This window comes from Rhipicephalus sanguineus, chromosome 7 (assembly GCF_013339695.2).
Source record: "Rhipicephalus sanguineus isolate Rsan-2018 chromosome 7, BIME_Rsan_1.4, whole genome shotgun sequence".
Lineage (NCBI taxonomy): Eukaryota > Metazoa > Arthropoda > Arachnida > Ixodida > Ixodidae > Rhipicephalus > Rhipicephalus sanguineus.
In genome coordinates this window covers 171,096,866-171,117,905 of record NC_051182.1, presented here as the reverse complement: position 1 = coordinate 171,117,905, position 21,040 = coordinate 171,096,866, and the positions used below count along the sequence as shown (strand labels likewise).

At 48.0% G+C, this 21,040-nt stretch overlaps 1 protein-coding gene across 1 annotated transcript; it reads right to left on the bottom strand.

The window, feature by feature from the left end:
- Positions 1–1,079: 1,079 nt before the first annotated feature.
- LOC119399261 (uncharacterized) lies at positions 1,080–1,649 on the bottom strand. The gene has a single exon (XM_037666076.1). The coding sequence runs from the start codon at positions 1,647–1,649 to the stop codon at positions 1,080–1,082; it is 570 nt and encodes a 189-aa protein (XP_037522004.1).
- Positions 1,650–21,040: the final 19,391 nt, after the last annotated feature.

The window sequence follows — 21,040 nt, the reverse complement described above, 5'->3', positions numbered from 1 at the left end:
GCAACGTCTTTGCATATGAATGGAACCTCTATGGCCTCAATGGTTGTTTCACTGTCGCTGTATTGACTCCGCAAGCGCAGTTCAACGATTCGGAATGTTTCCATTTTTGCAGCTGCCAATCCGAAAGTGTTGAGGTGGAAGTCCTTGTGTCCCAAAACACGCAGGTTAAGCGTTTTAGAGACGTCTTCTCGGATAAATGTCTTTTGACTTCCGCCGTCTAATACACCGCGGATGTATCCGCATTTGTTACCACCGACGGCCCAAGTGCGGAAAGTCTGCAGAGCGACTTCTTTGTTCATTTCTTTTTCAGCGGCCGCATGTGCGTTAGTTGTGGTAACTTCTTTCACAGCTTCTTGCGGACGATCATTCTTTGCTTTCTTCCAGTCGGGGTTGCACAAGGAAGATACATGGCGTTTGCCGCAGTGGATGCACTTTACTTTTCTTCTGCATTCTTTTGACTGGTGCCCCCACGACGTACAACGAAAGCAGCACCCGGCTCGTGCCAATTTGTTCGTCTTTTCTTCCGGCGGGAGGGGAGCCGAACAGGACTGTGTCTCGTGTTTCGTCGACTCGCAGAAGAAACACCTCCTCGCCTGCACCGGCTGCGTGTGAAGCACCGCGGCGCTTGGCGTATGGTTCTGTTTACTTTTTCCCCCGCTCCGTTCGGCTTTGCTGTCTTTCGTGGCACGGACGCTTTCGGCGCATCTTTCTCTGCTTTCTGTCTCGACGAGGAGAAATTCTAAAATGTCGGTTAGCCTATTGTCTACTCCTGACGCCGAAGATGCTTCTGAATCGTGTGGCGACTGACTCGCCGACTTTGTTGCGCTGTTGGCTCGGCGTAGTTCTTTGTGGAAATCCACAACCATTTCTTTGGGTAGCTCCGAGAGGATCACGTCGCTTAACATTGCCGAATAAGACGACGCATTTATGCCTAATCGCTTCAGTCCACGAATGTGGCCTTGCACGTGATCGTACAAGCGCCGTAGCCCGCGTGCGTCCTCCCGTGAAGCAACGCTGGGAAGAGCTCTCAATTTTGCGATATGCTCTTGTTGAATTCGTTCTTTGTCGCCGAATCGTCTCTACAAAATTTCGATGGCATCTTCATAGCAAGCTTCCGTCGCCTGCAGCCCTCTTATCGCTGTCATAGCTGGTCCCGTGAGCAGTGATCTTAGGTACTGGAACTTCTCTGTCTTCGAGAGCCCTTCGTTCTCGTGTACTGCTTTACGGTAGCATTCCCAGAAGGCTTGCCATGCGGAAAGCTCACCGTTGAACGGTTCCAGCCGCAGCTTTGGTAGCTTGACGCCATGATGGTGAGTCTGGGAGGGCGGCGGATGAGGTGTTGCTACGCTGCTGGCGGTGATGGCACCCGCCTGCACCGACGCTATCTTTGCTTTGAGGAGGCCGATGGCTTGGTTGGCCCTGTCGTCGTACTGGATGTTTTCTTCGTACTCCTCCTCGAAGGCGTCCTCTGGCAGGCAGGTTTCCATTTCTTCGTTGATCTTTCGAAGATCGGCGTTGTTAACCTCCAGCCGTTGCAGAATGGCACTGAGCTGTTCAACACTAGCGCTTTCCAGCGCCGATGTTGCCTCTTTGATGATGACGGTGTTCTGTCGTCGTCGGGAGCGTCGCTTCACTTTCAGCTTTTCCATCGTCTTTGTCTTTGTCCCTACCCGCGACCTTTAGGACCTCCCTACTTTAGTGTACTTTCTTCCCGGGTTTCGGCACCATTATGTTATCTATTTTAACTGACTTACTAGTTCGAAATAATTGAGGTCTACACGTGAGTAAGGATATAATGGAAAAAACTGTATTACACGCACTCGTACAAAACAACACACGTCTTCTTTTCTCAAGTTCAGTGTCCAGACTGCCCCACCCAACCAACGTCTTTCCATGGGGAGAAGGGAGCGCACTCTCTCCTGTCTGGGTTCGCGCTCCACGGTGCGCCTGGCTCTCGTCTGTCAACGGTGCCATGTTCGCAGTCGCAGGTTCTTGAAGAGACGGCCTTTCCTTTGATGTTATTTGGTTTGCCCGTCTGGCTTTGGTGTTCTATCGTTTTATTACAGTCTATTTGTTTGCCTACGCAGCACAGAGAAGGAAATAAGAGGAGGAGGTCACGATGCCACTCTTTGGCTGTTACGTGTCACGCCACGAAGTCGCACGCTCCTGCGGCCAATGACAACATACGTCGTGACCGTTGGGAACTGCTGGGTTTGAAGTCGGCCGAGTGGCGGCAAGCCCGGCCCTGTTGTGTGGTTGTGTGAGCTGTTAGTAAGTGTGGTGCGCGGCATTGTCTTTTGTGTCTCGTGTGGTCGCGGGCCGGCAAAAAGAAAACGACTAACACGGTGGCTACTTCTGAGACGCCTACCGCCCGCTTCTCTGTGCTGCTTCCAAGAGAGAACAGTGTGAAATGCGCTGTGAATTGTTGCAATGCCCGCGTCCACTTTTCCTGTGTGCAAGGTGTATTTGCAAGTGTATGCAAGCAGCTGCAGCGTCGTTCATGTTGAACGTTCGATTCCTGCCTTCGTTTGTTTTGGCCGCACATGGAGGTGCCTGTAGTGGTTATTTTAAAGAGAATTATGGGCCGTGCTTTGAAATCATATCGGCTCTCTGTGGAGTAACTCAAAGAAGACGGCCGCGGAACTCGGGGTATTAGATGTCTTCTGTGATTTCAATGGGTGTGTTGCGCCGTTGATTATTCAAGCGCGGAAGCCAACTTGTGAGTATTCCAACTTGAACTCAGCCACTGCGGCTGATTCAGACTTGCGTCTTGGTGAAAAAAACAAAGGGGGAGGGGTAGCGAAATTCGATCGACTTTTTGATCACGGTGCGTGTTTTCTTTCCCTTTTGCCCCTACTTACGTGGCCGTTATGGCGGGAAAATGTTCGGGGCACATCGTATTTCACCGCTCCCATGCTAGCAGCGTGCTTTACCTATATTTTAGTGATTGAAATTTTCTACGTTTACTAATGCCCCGTTCTCCCCAGCAGTATATAATGCATGTCGTGTGATAAACTAGACCTGGCGCTGTGGTGTCTAATATTTGCTCTCCGGAAGGCGTGACCGTTACTTGCGTCTACGCAAGATCCAGGAAAATTTGAAGGATGCAATTTAGCTTTGTGTAAGTTGGGGAAGGGCGGGGGGGGGGGTTATCATGGCATTGTTAGCTCTACTCTTATTAGTACAGTATCTCAAAACTACTCGTTTATTCTGGTGGCGACTTCCATTCTGCATTCATCTTGCATTCAATCAGGTTTTGTTAGTTTTCCCAGCTTTGTGCTTTCTTGCACGGTCTAAACAAGTCGCGTCAGGGTAATTGCTCTACTGAATGGCTGTGAATGGTGGTCTGATTGAGTGTTCTTTATTATGACGTTCAACTAGCTTTATTCCCGCTTGTAAGCTTTGTGAACACCATGGTGTACGAGGTTATGCGTGTGAAGATAATGGTAGGACTATTTGGTTTTCTTTGGGATTATTGTAGGCGTACGAAGCAATTGGGTACTCACCATGATCGGCAAACTGTTGCGAATGTAATAATTTGTCTGATAACATTTCTGTGAGTTCATTTTATACCCTGGCCTGATGCCCCTGCACGGAACCATTGCATGTAACCGTCGTGAACTAAGAATTTTCATTGAGTTGCAATTCCGAAAGCGATGGTTATGCTCAGTATATATGAAAGTACACTTCACCAATTTCATAAAAGATAATATTGTGATTTAGAGATAGAATGCCGTGTCGAATCCCGGTGGATTTCACGATGGAGAACGCAAGCGCGCTAGCCAAGGGTGACATTTTTTTGAGTAGGTGGAATGCCATTCATGTTCCCCTGCTTGTTTACACACACGCCTGGGTAAGTATGCGCAGCCAGTGTGCACAAAAGGCTCATGAGAGAAGGTTGGGCAGCATTGATGATTTGAAGGCGAGCTTATCTCCTCTACTAAAAAGCGCTGGCTAATTTCTAGTACAATACCATGTTAGCGCTAGTAATTTGGCATGGCTTCATCGGAGACGCGTCCAAGTTATTGTAGCATGTTTATTTGTCGTTAGCAGGTGGCGGTTATAACGAGTATTTCTAACCGAAAAACTTGTTTTCGGCGTGCTTTACGTGTTATTCCACAATAAAACCTGATTTCTTGGTTTGAAAGGTGTCGATTGTTTGGATTGCTCGGTGTATGACAGGGACGCGGTCGTACCCTTTGAAACGCTTGTGCTCAACGCCCTCAACTGCATAGCACTGCGTTTGAAAATACGCTTTTCATCCCGTATCTGTGGCCTAGGGAGAAGCTGTACAAGCATAATGCAATATAAACAATTCGCTTTGCTTACCTTTTCTTCACAAATGCGTAAACGTGGGCACCGCTGAAGCTGGAGAGTGAGGAGAATGGCGTCGCGGTGGTGCAGGTGATCCAGGTATGGTCAGGCCTAACAATGATGCCTGCGGATGCGCCGTAGTCATGGCAACCGCCGTTTTAAAGTACGAAGAACTATTCCACTAATTAAGCATTTTAAAAGATTGCTTTTAACGCATAAGTTATTTAATAGCAGCACAGTGATCGACTGTTTCTAGTTCAGATTTTGTGGTTGCGCCACCTGTCAGGTGGCATGAACCCTACGTGCCTGGGCCGCGGAAGGCGGCCATTGACCACTCTTTATGTTTACTATGTTACTCTATGTTGGCACATCAAATGATGATGTCGGTGCTAGTTGATTGAGTTGCACGGGTAGATGAACGCTGGCGTCGGTGATCGCAGGAGTGACAGGCAAAACAGTTGGCGGCAGGCGACACTCGGTCAATGCACGTGAGGTGCACAGTGTCGTGCGGGGCGCGGCGTCGACAACCATGTCGTGCAATGACTGCGTGGTTACCTGCGAACTGACTGATGCCGCAGCGCCAAAACCCGGTAGAATCGGACAACTTGAGTCGGCTCGTTTGGGTATTGTGGTCGGGACACTTTGAGGTTAGAAACCAACGTTTAGCGCGGCAGGGAGTAAGTGGCGTGGCATTCCCGGTTGCGGTCGTGCTAGCACGAAACCTCGAAGTCGGTCATATGACTGTGGTTCAAGAAGAGGCACAACGCATCGCATAGCAGGAGGAAGCATGGCTACCGTAATGGCGTACTTGCCCTGCTGCGAGACGATGTTGCACAGGTAGAAACCAGCCTCCATCTTGATGAGCCAGATAGCTGGACTTCTTGGCCAAAGATCGGGGAATGGCGGCGGTAACAAGATGCAGTGTGCTGCGGCTTCGTCTGGTAGTCGCGCCATGGGGAGAGGCGGATCAGAGGTTGGTCGACTTTGTGCCAGCGCCTTGTGGAAGCTTCTGGAATGTTCTATGGTCCGGTGTCACCACTGTTGCGGAGAGGCAGAGGAAGAAGGATGCTGCTACACGCGTTACCAAAACCAATTCGATGTCCCAAGCGCTCGCCTCCTCACGACTACGCCGACCTCATTCTCGTCGCTGCGTCGGCACGCCAGCACGCGACAATTCAACTACTTCTTAAGAATACGTTTTACTTTCCGGTTATACCGATTCCTATGACGCAGATATCAACCATATTTCTTTTGCAGATCGCCAGGCTCAATCTGCTTTTGTGCATTCTCAGGGATTTGGGCGCCATCTGATCGCCTACCAATGTCCAGTGTTCGAAGGCTGCCTTTCCAGTGAACCACGTACACGCCCTCGAACATGACGTCATCTATGTTACGCTTTTCTACTATGTCCTATTGGGGACAGCGGGGTCGCTTGTCTGTGCGACCCCGCTGTACCCAACAAGAGGCAGAGTAAAACTAGGTGATGTGCACAAAGCTTGAATTGCCTCCGATCCTGGAGGCACTGCAAAACCACGTTAGTTGCAGAAATCTTGCGGAGGGGAGCGCGGAAGGATCAATACATTGACCTTAAGAAAGAACTCAGAAGGTTTCCTATGCATTCACCTAAGTCGACTCGAAGGCGAAACCCATCTTTTAACAAGGAAGTGTTTTATCCCGGCGTCCACCAAGATTTTCGTGACGTGTTTCCGTCACGGAACTACGTCAGCAAAATGAATGCCATCAAATCGAAAAAAACTACAAGAAAGAGTTCAGTTGACAGGAGTTTAACCATAGGCGTGCGTACAGGGGCGGCAGGGGGGCGGCTGCCCCCCCCCCTATTCACCTAAGAGGGAAGGGCGCAAAGTAAGCCCCACACATTGACCTAATAGGAAGGGGGGCGCTGCGACTCGGGGGGGGCGCAATGTTAGCGCCATACATTGACATAATCAGGAGGGGGGGCGCTGCGACGAACCTTCGGCCCCCCTGAAGGGGAACCCTGCGCACGCCTATGAGTCGAAGCCATGACCTCTCGGTCCGCCACAATGGTTGGCGGGTGTTTAGCCCACTGAGCTACCGCCAAACACATAACCGAGGCTACCTGAACACTCCTTTTATCTTTCCCACTTTCCTCTCACAGTGCTCTTGCATGGATGGATGGATAAATGGATGCTATGAGCGTTCCCTTTATAACGGGGTGGTAACATGTGTGCCACCAGGATCGAAAAACAAAACAGAAAAAGATGGCTGATCCCTCTGTCATAGGAATCGTTACAACACGTCTATCGTTATAAAACCTGTCTTCACAGACGTACCTGAGCGTTTGTTGTGCATTCTTTCGCCCCAAGCGCGAAGGAATGAATGCTGCAGCAATAAATTGTAATGTCATGCGAAGAAGGGCAAGCAGCTCGAAACTTGCAACGTGTTGCTCAAGCAGAAAGCACGCACGGAACGAATATAGACAGGATGACCGCGAACTAACTGTCACAGTTGTAACTTTTTTCTGCGTGAGCAGCGCGCTCCTTTCGCAAAAGCGACCGCTGCAGTGAGCAAGGTGACCTTCGTGCTCTCAAGGCAAACTTGCGGTGAGAGGAGAAGACGTACAAACCACCGCCATCACGAGATAAGCGCGCGCACGAGCGACCACGCCCTGTAGAGGCGCGCGCTCATCTGCTTCGGGCGACGACCTTAAAGCACGCTCTTCGAGCGCTTCGCGCCATCTCACTAGTGCTAACGAAAACAAGCTGATGTACCACCGATCTCTGAGTACCGCTACCGGCAAATGGTGTATATAAATAGCTCGGCGTTAGCATGGCAAAGAACGTGCCGCCTGTGGCCGAATCGTTTTGCGCCCCGCGCTGCGGAGCGAGGGGATCGTAAGTCCGACTCCCGGTGACGGAACTTTTTCTTACAGTATTTTTCTTTTCCATGTGTTAGTCCTTATACTTTGCAACGTCGTATCCATGACGGAATACGTCAGTTGAGCCGTGGTGGACCGCGGCATAAAACACTTTCGCGAGCGTTAAAAAACGCGCCGTTGCTGCGACCGTCCCATCCGGCGCGTTTCCAAGAGAAGTATAATTTCGTTTAACACACCGCGAGTGTTGGCTTTAGCCCAAACGTCGCTCATAGGATCCACCCATATGGAAAAATAGCTATCCGACGCTCACCTGGCTGTCGCACCGCGTTCCCAGCTCGCCCCGTGAGAATTAGCTGCCAGACTAGAGGGAAGACACAACGCGCGTAGCGTTTCTCTTCGCGTTTCACGATGTTTTGGAGGAGTGCATATCAAGTATCAGTGTTTATTATGTGCTTGTTGATGGCATACTTGCGCGGGATTCATCATATGCAGTGTCCACGTATATGTTATGAACTTCAACATCCGCAAGGGTTAAATCATGATCATGGGCGTCAGTCGTCGGTACGGAGATGTGCCACTAGGTGTCAACCGTGGCCTCCGAGATTAGCCGCGGCGCGCCGTCGGCTAATCTCGGAGGCCATGTGTCAACGTCAGTGCGTCCACATCAGGTGCTGCTACATCTGCCAAACAACAATAGACATTACACGAGCTCTGATATACCAATGCACAAAAGCAATCAACTACTTTTGTGACGAAACGTTTCACTTTCGTGTTATACCGATTCCTATGACAGAGGGATCAAACATCTTTTTCTTTTCTTCGCAGTCTATATACTGATCCGGCCCCGCCACACTGCAAAAGTTTTCTCCACCAAACGTGGCTTTCTAATGGCCTCCAGGATCGCAGGCAACTCACCGGGTTTCTCACTGTCTCCGTCATTTCGCATTGCCTTTGATCAAGCTGTGATATGATGTAAATACGGCATCATGTAATATTGCGTCACGTGAAGTCACTATCACGTCAGAAATTTGGGGGCGAAATCCTTAGATGCGTTATCAAACGCGAAAATTGACGGCGGCGTCAGAGACAAGTCGAGTGATGCAAAACTCATCATGTGATTACACCAGAGACCCCCGATATTTCTGACGTCATCTCATGAAAATGTTTGCATCACTCGTTTTGTCTCCGACGCTGCTGGTCGCCGACGGTCAATTTTCGCGTTTGATGAGGCATCTAAAGCTTTCGTCTTAACCGAAAAAGCCACAGTTTCGCAGCAACGGCGAAGCGCTCAATGCGATACCAACAAATTAGAACGTCACACGAAGAACGGCAAGCAGCTCGATACATGCAACGCGCCTCTCGAGCGCAAAGGACTGGCGAAAAGAACACACACCGGACGACCGCGAAATAACAACGGTCACAGCTGAACACTAGCAGTGCACTGCTCAAACACAAGGAAGGACTCTCGAAAAGAAAGCACAGGTACACAAGGAAGATCCCGAACTAACTGTGACAGTTGTTACTTCTTCGTGTTTCAGCAGCGCGCTACAACCCAACGCTCTTTGACTTCTTTTTCTTTAAAACTGCGGCACGTGGAGTGACCCCTCTGCGTCTCCTGCCGCGTGGTGGCGTTCGACGCATCGTTTACTTAGCGTGCCTCGAAAACGCGCATCAAGGCACCCTACGTTTACTTAAAGTCCCTGGCGTTCCACATCGTTAGTGGGCACAGAAATGGGCCACCTTTTAGTGCGCGTCTGAAGGAAAATGTACGAGCGTTGCTTGAAAGCGCGCCCTCGGGCAATCTGAAGCACCTCCGAGCTCTGCGCACCGTTAGCGTTAAATAGTGTATATAAATAGCTCGCCATTGTTATGCTAAACAGCCGGTGGCACATGGCCGAGTTGTTTAAAGCATCGCGCTGCGGAGAGCTGGCTCGAAGGTTCGAATCCCGGTGGCACCCTTCGGAAATTTCTTCTTCTGATTTATTTTTTTGTGGTTTTTATCCATACATATATATATATATATATATATGTACACATATATACATATCTGGGACATGACGGCGACGGCAAAAACCAGCCGAGAGTGTCCATATAATTGTTATCGCAATAAAAAGATGACTTTCGCGTTCGAGTCATCTTAGGCAGATGCATAACCTAGGCAGGAAGGACCCCCGTCTCCCGATCTCCTGGACACTCGCTCGCCCGAGGAATGAGAGGAGGTTTTTTCCTTCATCAGCCTGGCGGATCAGGTACCTCCATGAATTCTAACTACAATAAAGTTTTCACTCTCTGTACCCTGAGAGATATAGTAGGTGAGTGGTCTGTCACCGTGTGCACACCTTTGTTAATAAGAGTAAGCGATTTCAGAACACTTTGTGCTGTGATAGTGCTGTGTTAGCTGTGTTAGGAAGTCATACAATTCAAATGCACATGTCGATGGAGCCAAGTGTTCAACGGCACACCTTGTCTAAGTCATCCTGAAAAGGCACCGTGCCCGATCTGGCTATATGGAAGAATTCTTCTCTCGGTCCAAATTACATTACTGATAACATAGACAGCAAAACGTACTGCGAACAATAAATTAGGTGTCAATTTTAATTAAACTACTACTACGGCTACTACATTACTAAAAAATGCCTGGAATAAGGTCGTTCAAATGCCTTCTACATGCCATTCATATTTTGTTTCTGTTTTTTTCGAATCAGTCTCAAGCAATAATATCTGGGGTTTAACGCCCCAAGCAATAGCGCAGCTCTGTGGTAGAACACCTGCTTGCCAGGCTGATGAACTAATTACGCTGCGGCATCCCAAATGACTTTATTTGCAGTGAAACGCATCGCAACTTCAATAAGTAAAGGTTATGTATTGATGAAGCTATTATAAAATCTGGGGAAGGGGAAATGATGGGCGAGGGAAACTTGGCGTGCGCATGCCTGACATCTTTCTTCCTTTCCTTCTTTCTTTCTTTCTTTCTTCCTTCCTTCCTTCCTTTCTTTCTTTCTTTCTTTATTTCTTTTTATATTTGTTGCTTTCTTACTTTTCTTTCTTTCGCATTGCGCAATGCCACTTCCGAACGTAAGCGTTCAGTTTTCTTATTTGTTGCGGCCATCGCCGCATTGCTGTATCGTGCTGAATCGCCAGGGCCTTTTCACATTCTTTGCAGCGTTCGTCAGCCTCTGTAACGGCCCAAGGAAAGGACCATCACGCGATCGTAGAAACGCGGCTTAGCAATTCAATTTTCTCCAAGTTGGAATTTTCTTGTGTTGAGCAATTCCTGATATAGACCTTAGACTTCGTCCAGCAGATTGCTAGAAGTCCGCCTACACGAAATATTTTAATTAAGGGCCCACAGCAAGTGTACTGCTAACCAATTGTTTTTCCGTCTTCGGCAGAACGCAATGGTGTGCTTCAGTTCAGTTAACATTAGGCAAGCATGGGCGCGTGGCGTGGTGTTCAAGGCACTCGCTTGCAGACCAGGGAAACCCGCGTTTACACCCAAAACAAAAAGAATATTTATTTAGTTTTATTTATTACTTCTGTGGTGGGCACCAGCTGTGGATGAGCAGGGTTTTTTGGGCGAGGAGGGTTTTGGGAACACCACCAGCTACACAGGTCAGTCGCTACGTGCTTCGTTAAAAAAAATGCGCTCCTTCACGATTGACACCAGAATTCAGTGCCAGCTTCGCACACAAACGTCTGCCGCCCCTGCTTTTGCGTCAGCATACTCAATTTTAACTAGTCATCCTGACAGATATTTGGCCATTTTCTGTCGTATGACTGTTTTAAATTTCAAGGGAGACTAAAGGCAAATATTAAGTTGACGTTGATTGTTGGAACAGCGGTCCAGAAACCTCGCAGTGCTACTTTTGTGCCGAAGAAGTGCTTATTGTGAAATAAAATAACGTTTTAGTTGTCCGCATCGCGTTAGCGCACTGAGAGTGGTCTTCCTGACGTGACTGTTGCCGTGCCCCAGGCACGTAGGGGGGCCCGGGGGGCCCGGCCCCCCACCTCCCCGAAATTCGTCCAACCTTCTATATTCCCGGGCAACTTTTTCTTCTTTTTGCCATGGAAAGACTTTCTTTCGAACAATTAGGCCTTGCCCCCCGCCCCCCCCCCCAGAAAAAATATCCTGGCTACGTGCCTGCCGTGCCCAACGTTCGCCGCCTTTACTGCGCGGCGGCGTCCACTGTCGGCGTGCACCATTCGGGCATCCGGCACCATCACATGCATGCAGCATTTTGTCGAACTTCCTGTGAGAGCGACTTTCACGAGCGTGCAAAACACACGCGGCAGCACGCGATACCGAAACTACCACTGAGACGCGACCACGTGTGCGAAGCCGGGCGCCGGGCGAAGCGCAGTTCGGCGAAAACGGAACCTTTCAGCCACCACGCGCGCCGTTCCCCATGGCAACGCCAAAGAGGTTCTTTTTCCATGAATCAAACAGAAACGAACAAGCAGCATTTTATTGCGTCTCTTGTTGCACGGAAGGTTCTTTTTTTATTGCAGCTAGTTTGATTACTAGTGATTAATTGTAGTCGGACGCTCTCTCGTCATCGGGATCATTTCCAATATGTCCCACTCGTGGGGCGCGTCGTGTGATACATTTAGCTTAATTTATCGGTAAGTAGGGTACTGCTGTTGATAATAGTTGCGTTTGAGACGTTGTCATATATTGAGCTGTCACTCGGCCATAAATTGTTTGTCTTTAGTGTCCCTTAAAGGACAACCCTCTTCGGTGGTGAATGTGCAGGGAACATAATGCCGCCATACGCCGTTTCACACACGAGGTACAAAGCTGTGGAAGCTACGCAAAAAGTTCGGTCAATGAGATGTATAACTCTGCGCGTTTCGTGGTCGTTTTTGTCTGTGTAAACGCTCGCAAGAGCCGAGGAAGAGCCTGAGCGTGATGCGCCGTGACGGGCTGCCAATGAAATACCCAAAAAGCGAAAGCAACCAGACGCTACGCGATCCAGCCGCATAATAGGCGTTTGTTTATTTGTAAGGCACAAAACATGTTCATTTACTACATACTCACCGTAAAAACGAAGTAGAAATTAGTATTGTGGGGAGTAAGTACATTGAACTACTTCTTAATGTATACGCATCTTCGGCAAGAAGTCTCGCTAGCCTCTACAGCGTTGCACCTGATGTGTGGAGAGGAGTATAGGTGCTGCAGCGCCATAAAAGGTAATCGGTCATTGCTTTAGGCCAGAACGTTGGTTCGCTGCAGGTCTCCGGGCTTGCGCTGCCTTTGGCGTTGTTGGGGGCTTGCGCGTCATCAGTGATCAAACGCCGGCCCAACGTTCGGTATTCGAACGCTCGCATTCCCAACAACCACGTGCACACGCTGGAAGATGACGTAATCTATGCTCTAGTTTTGTCCAAAGGCTTATTGTCGACAGCGCACAATGAGTCCAATGATGCGGTTCCCAGGTTAAACCTTAGAATCATTTTAGCGCACTGCTTTCCCGCTTACAGTAGTACTATATATGGTTGTAGTCAAAACATTTATTGACAGAATTTCTGCGGAGAAACTCCGGGTATTCGGAGGTTCGTGGCTTAACGTACACGACCGTTACAGGAGTTACGAAGTGAGACACATGCACATTCCCGCATGCACCGCCAATGGAGCCAATTGTCCAAGGGGTCACCTAGCTTAAGTAATCACTAAAAGCCACCGTGCTTGATCTGGTTATTCTGCACCATTCTGATGCTTTTCCAAATAACTTTACTCATAAGCTACACAATTAAAAGCACTGCAAAAAATAACATTACATTCCCGTTTCATCATTTGGCCAAAGGACTGCGAGATACATGACAGGTATGGAATGTTGCCCTTTAAATGTCTGCTACCAATTTCTCCCCAAGCAATGGGCAGTTTCAACAAAAAGAACCACTGACAGGAATAATATAGCCATAGCAATGAATGAATGAATGAATCAATCAATCAATCAGTCATTCAGGCAAGCAAGCAAATAATCAATCAATCAGTGAGTGAATAAAAGGCTGGCAGGCGCCACGCACTCTGGGAATCAATTTCATGCGATGTATTTAGACAGTAGCTGCATATGCCCGATTTCTCGCTTTGAGCCAAGCGTTGCGAGGCGGTTCGACGTCCTTGTGAGTGAGTATTTTTAAAAATACTGTGGCAAATACCAGGCATTCCGAGTACACTAGTCTGTGGAAGGTAGGCCACGGACCAAGGGAACGTTGGCGCTCATGTTAGAGCCAGGCCCGTAGCCAGGAATTTTTTCGGTGGGGGCCCACTTGCTGAAAGCCTTGACTATTTGAAAAAAACGCCTATTTTCATGATTTATTTTCGATAAAACACCATGTGTCACCAAAATTTCGGCGGGAGGGGGGGGGGGTGCTGGCTACGTGCCTGGTTGTAGCAGAGACGGCAGTCTCATCGCCACGAAGGCTATTGTGTCCATATTATTCGGAGGGGTCCGTAGGCGTGTTGGCGCTGCGATTGAGTATCGCTTTCGGAGTCAGATATGTAATCTTTGTTACATTGGTATAAAAGCAGATAGCCGACACTGCCACCCCACTTGGCTTTGTCCTATCCTGGTGCTTGTATACTGTCTTTTCCAGTAACACTTTGAAGCCCTGGTGTGGCTGCGTGGTAGAATACTTGAGTGCTATGAAGAATGCCTCGGTTGAGGCGTCGGAACCGTGTCGCGTGCAAAGTTCGGGGGCAGGCTCCTGTGCGATGCGCTCGTCGGCTCAAAATCCCCATTGGGATCGAGTGACACGACACGCAGAGGCTCCGCATCCTTTGACCACCTGTGCTTGAAGCTTGATGTATACCTGGATGGAACGAAGCTTGTAGTGCAAACAGATCACAGCGCGCTAAGCTGGCGGATGCGGTTCCGTGAGCCTGCGGGCAGGCTGGCGCGCTCGGCTCTCCTAACACAGCATTATGACTTTTCAGTGCAGTATCGGAAGGGGAGCACTAACGTGGTAGCTGACGCGCTATCTCGTGCCCCAGTGTCTACCGGGAGCCTGGACCCCGGTACGACAACCGCTAGCGGGGCCTTTTCGCAAGCAAGCGTCGGGGGCGAAACGGTGGCCGAACCGCCGAGCGGAGAGAAGGGTGAGTGTCATTTTTGGCAGCAGCGGTTGCAGTTAGCGGAACGCTGACTTATACGCGCTTCTTTGTACCCGCAGTTTGAATGGCCCCTTTGTGAACTTCAAGCTCGCGCTGCCTGGTCAGCGCATCTACTCTTGCACCCTATCGATCACGCGTGGAACCCTTCTGCCGATCAACGTCCTGTCGACCAGCGTGGATTACACCTGGATTATCTGCGTGCGTGGACTGCCTGCGCACTGTCTTATCCCAGGCCACTTCAGCATAAAAGCCAACGCAAGCTTGGCAACGGCTTTCATTTGGCAGCAGCGGTTGCAGTTAGCGGAACGCTGACTTATACGCGCTTCTTTGTACCCGCAGGTTAGTTTTTTTGCTCATTGCCACTCTTTCTTTCTACTTTGCAACTGCTGCTGCCAGTGTACCCTGTGTTGTGTTTTTCTGTGCTTTTGTTGAACATTGGTCACAATGCCTACTTGTGCCGAGTTGACCAAGAGGCTAGAAAAAGTCGAGGCTTTATCCAAAGGCAAGCTGGACGAGGTAGCTGAAAAGCTACTTGTTAAGTTCCAAGAAAAGATTCGCTCTTTTGAACCAGATGTAGTGACTCTTAAAGCTGAAATTGAGAGCCTTATATCTGGTGTCACCACGCTGAATTCGGTGATAGAGGCAATCAAATCGGAAAACTCAGCGCTCGTCTCAGCCAACAAGGATCTGGAGCGTAAGAACGAAATTCTGAGCAAAAAAGTTGCCCAAATGGAACAGTATTCCAGGGCAAACAACGTAGAACTGAAGGGTGTTCCTTACTCCCAGGGAGAGGATTGTTCTGAGATCATTAGAACCATTGCCTCGAAGGTTGACTGCGCGATCTCTGACTCCGATATCGACATTGTTCATCGAGTGCCCACAAAGGCGGGGTCTACCAAAAACATTGTCGCCAGATTTTGTTCTCGGGCAAAAAAGCAAGAATTCGTCATCAAAGCAAGGAAGGCTCGACTTACTTCTCGTGACCTTGGCTTTTCTGCCTCGCATTCAAACGCTGTATTTGTCAATGACCACCTCACCCCAGAGAACAAGCGGCTTTTCGCAAAGGCTCTGTCACTCAAGAAAGAAAAACATTGGCAATACCTCTGGACTGACAATTGCCAAATTAAGGCCAGAAAGTCGAACGAAATCCGTGTTTTCCGTATTTCTTCAGAAGAAGACCTGTCTGTTTTCCAGCAGACCGGCTGAACCTTTTCTATAGCTTATTTACCGCGATCAGTTCAGCGCATATCTTACCTGTATTTTTTTTTCTTTCTCTTTTACCGGTTCTTCACAATGTATTTCACCGCGGATCAACTTCAGCAGTTTTGCTGTGATCGATTTTTGCCTGTTGTTCACTTTAATGCACGTAGTCTTAAAAAAATTTCGATAGCATACATGCATTTTTGTCGTCATATCGCTTGAACTTTTCTTTCATTTGCGTCACTGAAACCTGGCTATCGCCTCACGACAAAAATATGTTTTGTTTCCCATCATACGTTCCCAAGTATTGTCATCGATTGTCTGGTAGCTTTGGCGGTGCAGCTATATTCGTATCTGCATCTATTCCATATCAAAGAAGATATGATCTCAGCCTTTCCGTTGAGAATACCGAGTCCGTATGGATTGAAATTGATAACCCATCTTTGCCATCGAGCGGTAATAAGACAATCATAGGCTGCATATATCGTTCACCGTCATCCTCTGTTCCCGATTTCTGTTCATCACTTTCTTCAATCTTCAATAAGTTATCACTTGAAAATAAGAATGTCGTCATTCTAGGTGATATAAACATCAATCTTCTTGATGTCAGCAGCTCAGCGTACTCTGATTACACTGCGTGCTTTCTAGGATTTGGCTATGAATCTCTAATCTCGGTTCCTACTAGATGTGTACTTGGTGCGTCCAGTTCTTTAATAGATCACATTTTATCAAATTTCATTCCATCAAACGACTGTGGCGTCCTCAAAGCCAGCTTAACTGACCACTACCCTGTATTTTGCCGATTTGAATGTGCCATACCTAATCAGCTAAGCTCTTTTCAAAAAAATATATTTGATAAAACGAATTTCGTCAAGCGTGTGGAAGCCATAGAATGGTCTTTTTTAGAACTACTTCGTGACCCTGAAGCTGCTTTTAATTCTTTTTCATCTGCCATCAAAAAGTGCTTAGACGATTCTACCAGCTTTGTCAAATGTCGAAAGAATTTTCCGGCCCCTCACAACCCATGGCTAACAGCTGGCTTAATGAAGAGCTTGCGAAAGAAAGACAATTTATATAAAAAGTTAAAGAAACGGCCTTTCAATACTGCCCTGCGATTGCGATATAAAAAGTACTGCAACATACTTAACAAAGTCCTTGAAGAAGCTAAAAGAAATTATTATACGAACAGGATACATAATGCTGGTAATAACAGCAAAGATCAATGGAAAACAATTAATTCATTTCTAAACAGATCATTAAGCGAGCCAGCTATAACTGAATTACAGTCAACAGAGGGTGTTCTTAGAAATGCAGACGACATTGCTAACGCCCTTAACAAGTACTTCTGTGCTAACACTTCTGTTTTGCCTCAAGATTACCCGCCAACAATTAGGGAATGTCTCCAGTCATTTTACCTCTTTCCAACAGGCCCAGATGAGGTGGTGGAAATAATTAATCACATGAAAATAACAAGTGCTGGTCTCGATAACGTTCAGCCTATTCACCTGAAATACATCTCTCACGTGATCTCGACCCCGTTAGCCTATGTCATTAACCTTATGTTTAAAACTGGCATCTTCCCATCGCAGCTTAAAAAGGCCAAGATAATTCCAGTCTTTAAAAAAGGCGATAGAACGTCTATTGTTAACTACCGACCTATTGCCATTCTTTCGTCGTACAGCAAAATCATAGAGAAGTGTATTGAAAAACGATTATCTAAATACCTAACTAAGTTTCGTATTTTATCCACTCAACAATTTGGTTTTCGTGCAGGCTATTCAACAGATTTCGCACTACTCTCCTTTACCGATTATATTAAACACACTCTTGACTCTGGTTGTTTTGCCGGAGCTCTCTTGATTGACCTCTCTAAGGCATTTGATTCTATAGTTCATAATATACTATTAGCTAAACTTAACTCAATAGGTGTTGTAGGTAGTGCGCAGGAGCTGATTAATAGCTACTTATCCAATAGACAGCAAGCTGTTTGTGTCTCTAACATCCTCTCCACTTTTAAATCTATTGACAAAGGTGTCCCGCAAGGTTCCATACTGGGTCCGCTTTTATTCTTAATCTATATTAATGACTTAACCTCAATTTTAACACACAGTCAACCTTTCTTGTACGCAGATGATACAACTATAGTTACTAAAGACAAGTCCATCGATGCGCTAACTAATAAATTGTCCTCTGACTTCTATAACATTCAGAATTGGTGCACAGCTAATGGTTTAACAATTAATACCAATAAACACAGTTCATTGTCTTCCATTCCAGTCATAACGCTCTCTCACCTACACCCGCTATTACTATAAACGGCCACAGCCTTCTTAGCGCTACTAAGTGCACATTCTTGGGAGTAGTCCTAGATGCTCATCTCAAGTACCATCATCACATTTCACTTATAAGGCAGAGGATTGCTCATGGTATCAGAACACTAATTAAAGCACGACCATTCTTCTCCTTGCAGACTTTGCTTAAACTGTACTACGCCTTCATCCACAGTCATATCACGTACTGTATCACGTCATGGGCGAATACCTATCCATCTCATATCCTTCCACTTCAACGTCTCCAAAACCAGGCCATTCGCATCCTAACATTCAGTTCACCAATCACCTGCGCGTCCCCACTTTTCCAACAACATAGTGTACTAACAGTGTGTAATTTATTCAAATATAAATTGGGGATTCTTGTATTTAAATGTCTCAACGGTACCATAACAGCCACTGTTTTGGAGAAATTTCAATTGTTAAACTGTAATCCTACTAGGTTTGCCTCAAACAACAACTTTTTACTCCCACATGCACGCACTAACTACGGCAAACATACTACCATATTTGCAGCCATTCAGTTTTGGAATTCAATACCACTAAGCACTAAACAATTGTCATTACCAGCTTTTAAAAAAGAACTTAAACATATTTTTGCGCAATCATAACTCATCTGTATTTCTATATCGGCGTTCTCTTACATTTAGAGCCATTACTGTGTTCGTTATTTTTTCACATTTATTACTCATGCACATTGAAGTCGTTTCAACAGCTATATATCATTCATTAACGGCATTATGTTCCCGATTTACTGCCATGTTTATTGTATGTTTCGTTCTTTTCATAGCTTTGTATAATTACTAGACGTTGTTTTGTTACCATTTTTACTGGCATTTTTTATTGCATGTTTGCGTTGTTTTTATTACTATCAATAATTACTTAACGCTTTTTAGTTGCCATTTTGTTGTACTTATCAACATGTAATTTTCTGACAGCAGGTCCCCTTTCAGCCTTGTGCTATGGGACCTCCTTCTGTATAAACTAACCCCAATGCGTGTATATTTTTTTGCGACAAATAAAGATTTTTGATTTGATTTGATTTGAGTGTGCCGACGAGCGAACCCTTTCCGCGAGCCAGGCAACCAGCGCGCCTCGAAGCGGGCGAGAGGGTGAGCGACACGGAAGAGAACCCATGACCCCGACGCAAGCAGCAGCGATGGCTGCAGTCCTGAGTGGGAACGATACCAGGCTCCCCTTTTTGAGAATGGGAATCGCTTTCAGCTGGCAAGAGCTACTGAAGGCCCAGCAAGATGATCCGTTTTGTCGCGAGTTGAGCGACGGTCTCAGGGAGACGGAGCGCCGTGACGCTGCTGGTAGTGCGGCGAGCGCAGGGGGACGGGAACCAGCGTGTGTCGCTGGGTCACCCGCGGATACATACTTGCTGGAGCATGACGGGCTCCTGCTGAAATACATAGCCACCGATGAGGAGTCCGTGGACCCGTTTAAGGTGCACATGGTTATGCCCAAAAGTCTGAGAGGCGCACTGTTGCAATTCTCTCACGACGAGCCCATGGCCGGTCACTTGAGCGGCTCCAAAGTTTTTGCAAAACTGATCAAGACTGTGACCTGCCTTTGGGCAGGGCCCGTGTTTCGGTGTGGCGGGTCAGGTAGTCGGTAGCTACGACGATCCACCCATTACCGCTAGTCGACGCTGGGAACGGCTCCAGGTGGTCCATCACGATCTGCTGGAACAATCGCCGAGGTGGCTCGACCGGCTGAAGAAAGCCCGCTGGTCATGTTGGCGGTGTCTTGCGTTGCTGACAGTCTCGGCATGTCCTTAGGTAGCGAGTGACGTCGGCGGCAAGGCGCGGCCAGTAGTACTTTTCCTGTATTCTTGCCAGCATTCAAGAAATACCGAAGTGTCCTGCAGTCGGGTCGTCATACAGGGCCTGGAGGACTTCTGCTCATAATTCCGAAGACACCACGAGAAGGTACTTGGCTCGAAGTGGTGAGAAGTTCTTCTTTTGGAAAACGCCGTTGTGTAAGAAAAACGATGCTAGTGCTCGCTTCAATACCTTCGGAACGACGGCGGTCTTGCCCTCGAGGTATTCCATAAGGCCTCTGAGTTCCGCGTCGGATCGCTGTTCAGCGAAGTCGTCGGCACTTATGGTTCCCAAGTAGTAATCATCCTGGCCGTCTTGCGGCGGCATGCCCACGGGGGCACGAGACAGGCAGTCGGCGTCAGAGCGCTTTCTTTCGGACTTGTCAACGGCGGTAATCTCGAATGCTTGAAGTGTCAAGTTCCATCATGCGAGACGACCTGAAGGGTCCTTCAAGTTAGCTAGCCAACACAGGGCGTGGTGGTCGCTCACAACTTTGAAGGGCCTGCCGTAAAGGTAGGGACGAAACTTTGATGTAGCACAGATTATGGCAAGGCACTCCCTTTTCTGTTCTGGAATAGCTGATTTCTGCCTTTGATAGCGACGGGTTAGCATAACTGATGACTCTCTCGAGTCCGTCAGTCTTCTGCACAAGGACGGCGCCGAGACCTACGCTGCTTGCGTCGGTGTGGACTTCCGTATCGGCGTATTGGTCGAAATGCGCTAGTATCGGAGGCATCTGAAGGCGTCGTTTCAGTTCTTGAAATGCTTCAATTTGCGCCGTTTCCCACTTGAATGGCACGCCGGTCTTTGTGAGGTGCGTTAGCGGCTCGGCTATTCGTGAAAATTCCTTGACGAAGCGTCTGTAGTAGGCGCACAAGCCGAGAAAACGAAGTACGGCCTTCTTGTCGGTGGGGGGTGGGAAGGCAGAGATGGCAGCTGTTTTCCGCGGGTCCGGACGGACACCATCCTTGCTGCCTTCCGCCTTTGATAGCGACCGGCTAGCATAGCTGATTACCTTTTCCAATCCGTCAGTCCTCTGCACAAGAACGGCGCCGAGTCCTACACTGCTTGCGTCGGTGTGTACTTCTGTTTGGGTGTATTCGTCGAAATGTGCGAGTAACGGAGGCGTCATAATCACGTGATTATGACTTCCTATTTCATGGAACGCACGTGTTGTCCCCGATGCCCGGTACGCCAACGGTCAGTTTTCGCGTTTGATGAGGCATAAACCCTTTTCACTTAAGCGAAATTTCGCGTTCGAACCGCTACCCTTTTAGTTTTACGGGCGAAGCTCCTTAAGGCGGCACCCGTTCGTCCCTCGTAGTCGTAGTCGTAGTAGTCGTAGTGCGTAACCAGTCTTACGCTTTGACCTCCAAGGTGGTGCCGGTGGGAGATTTTT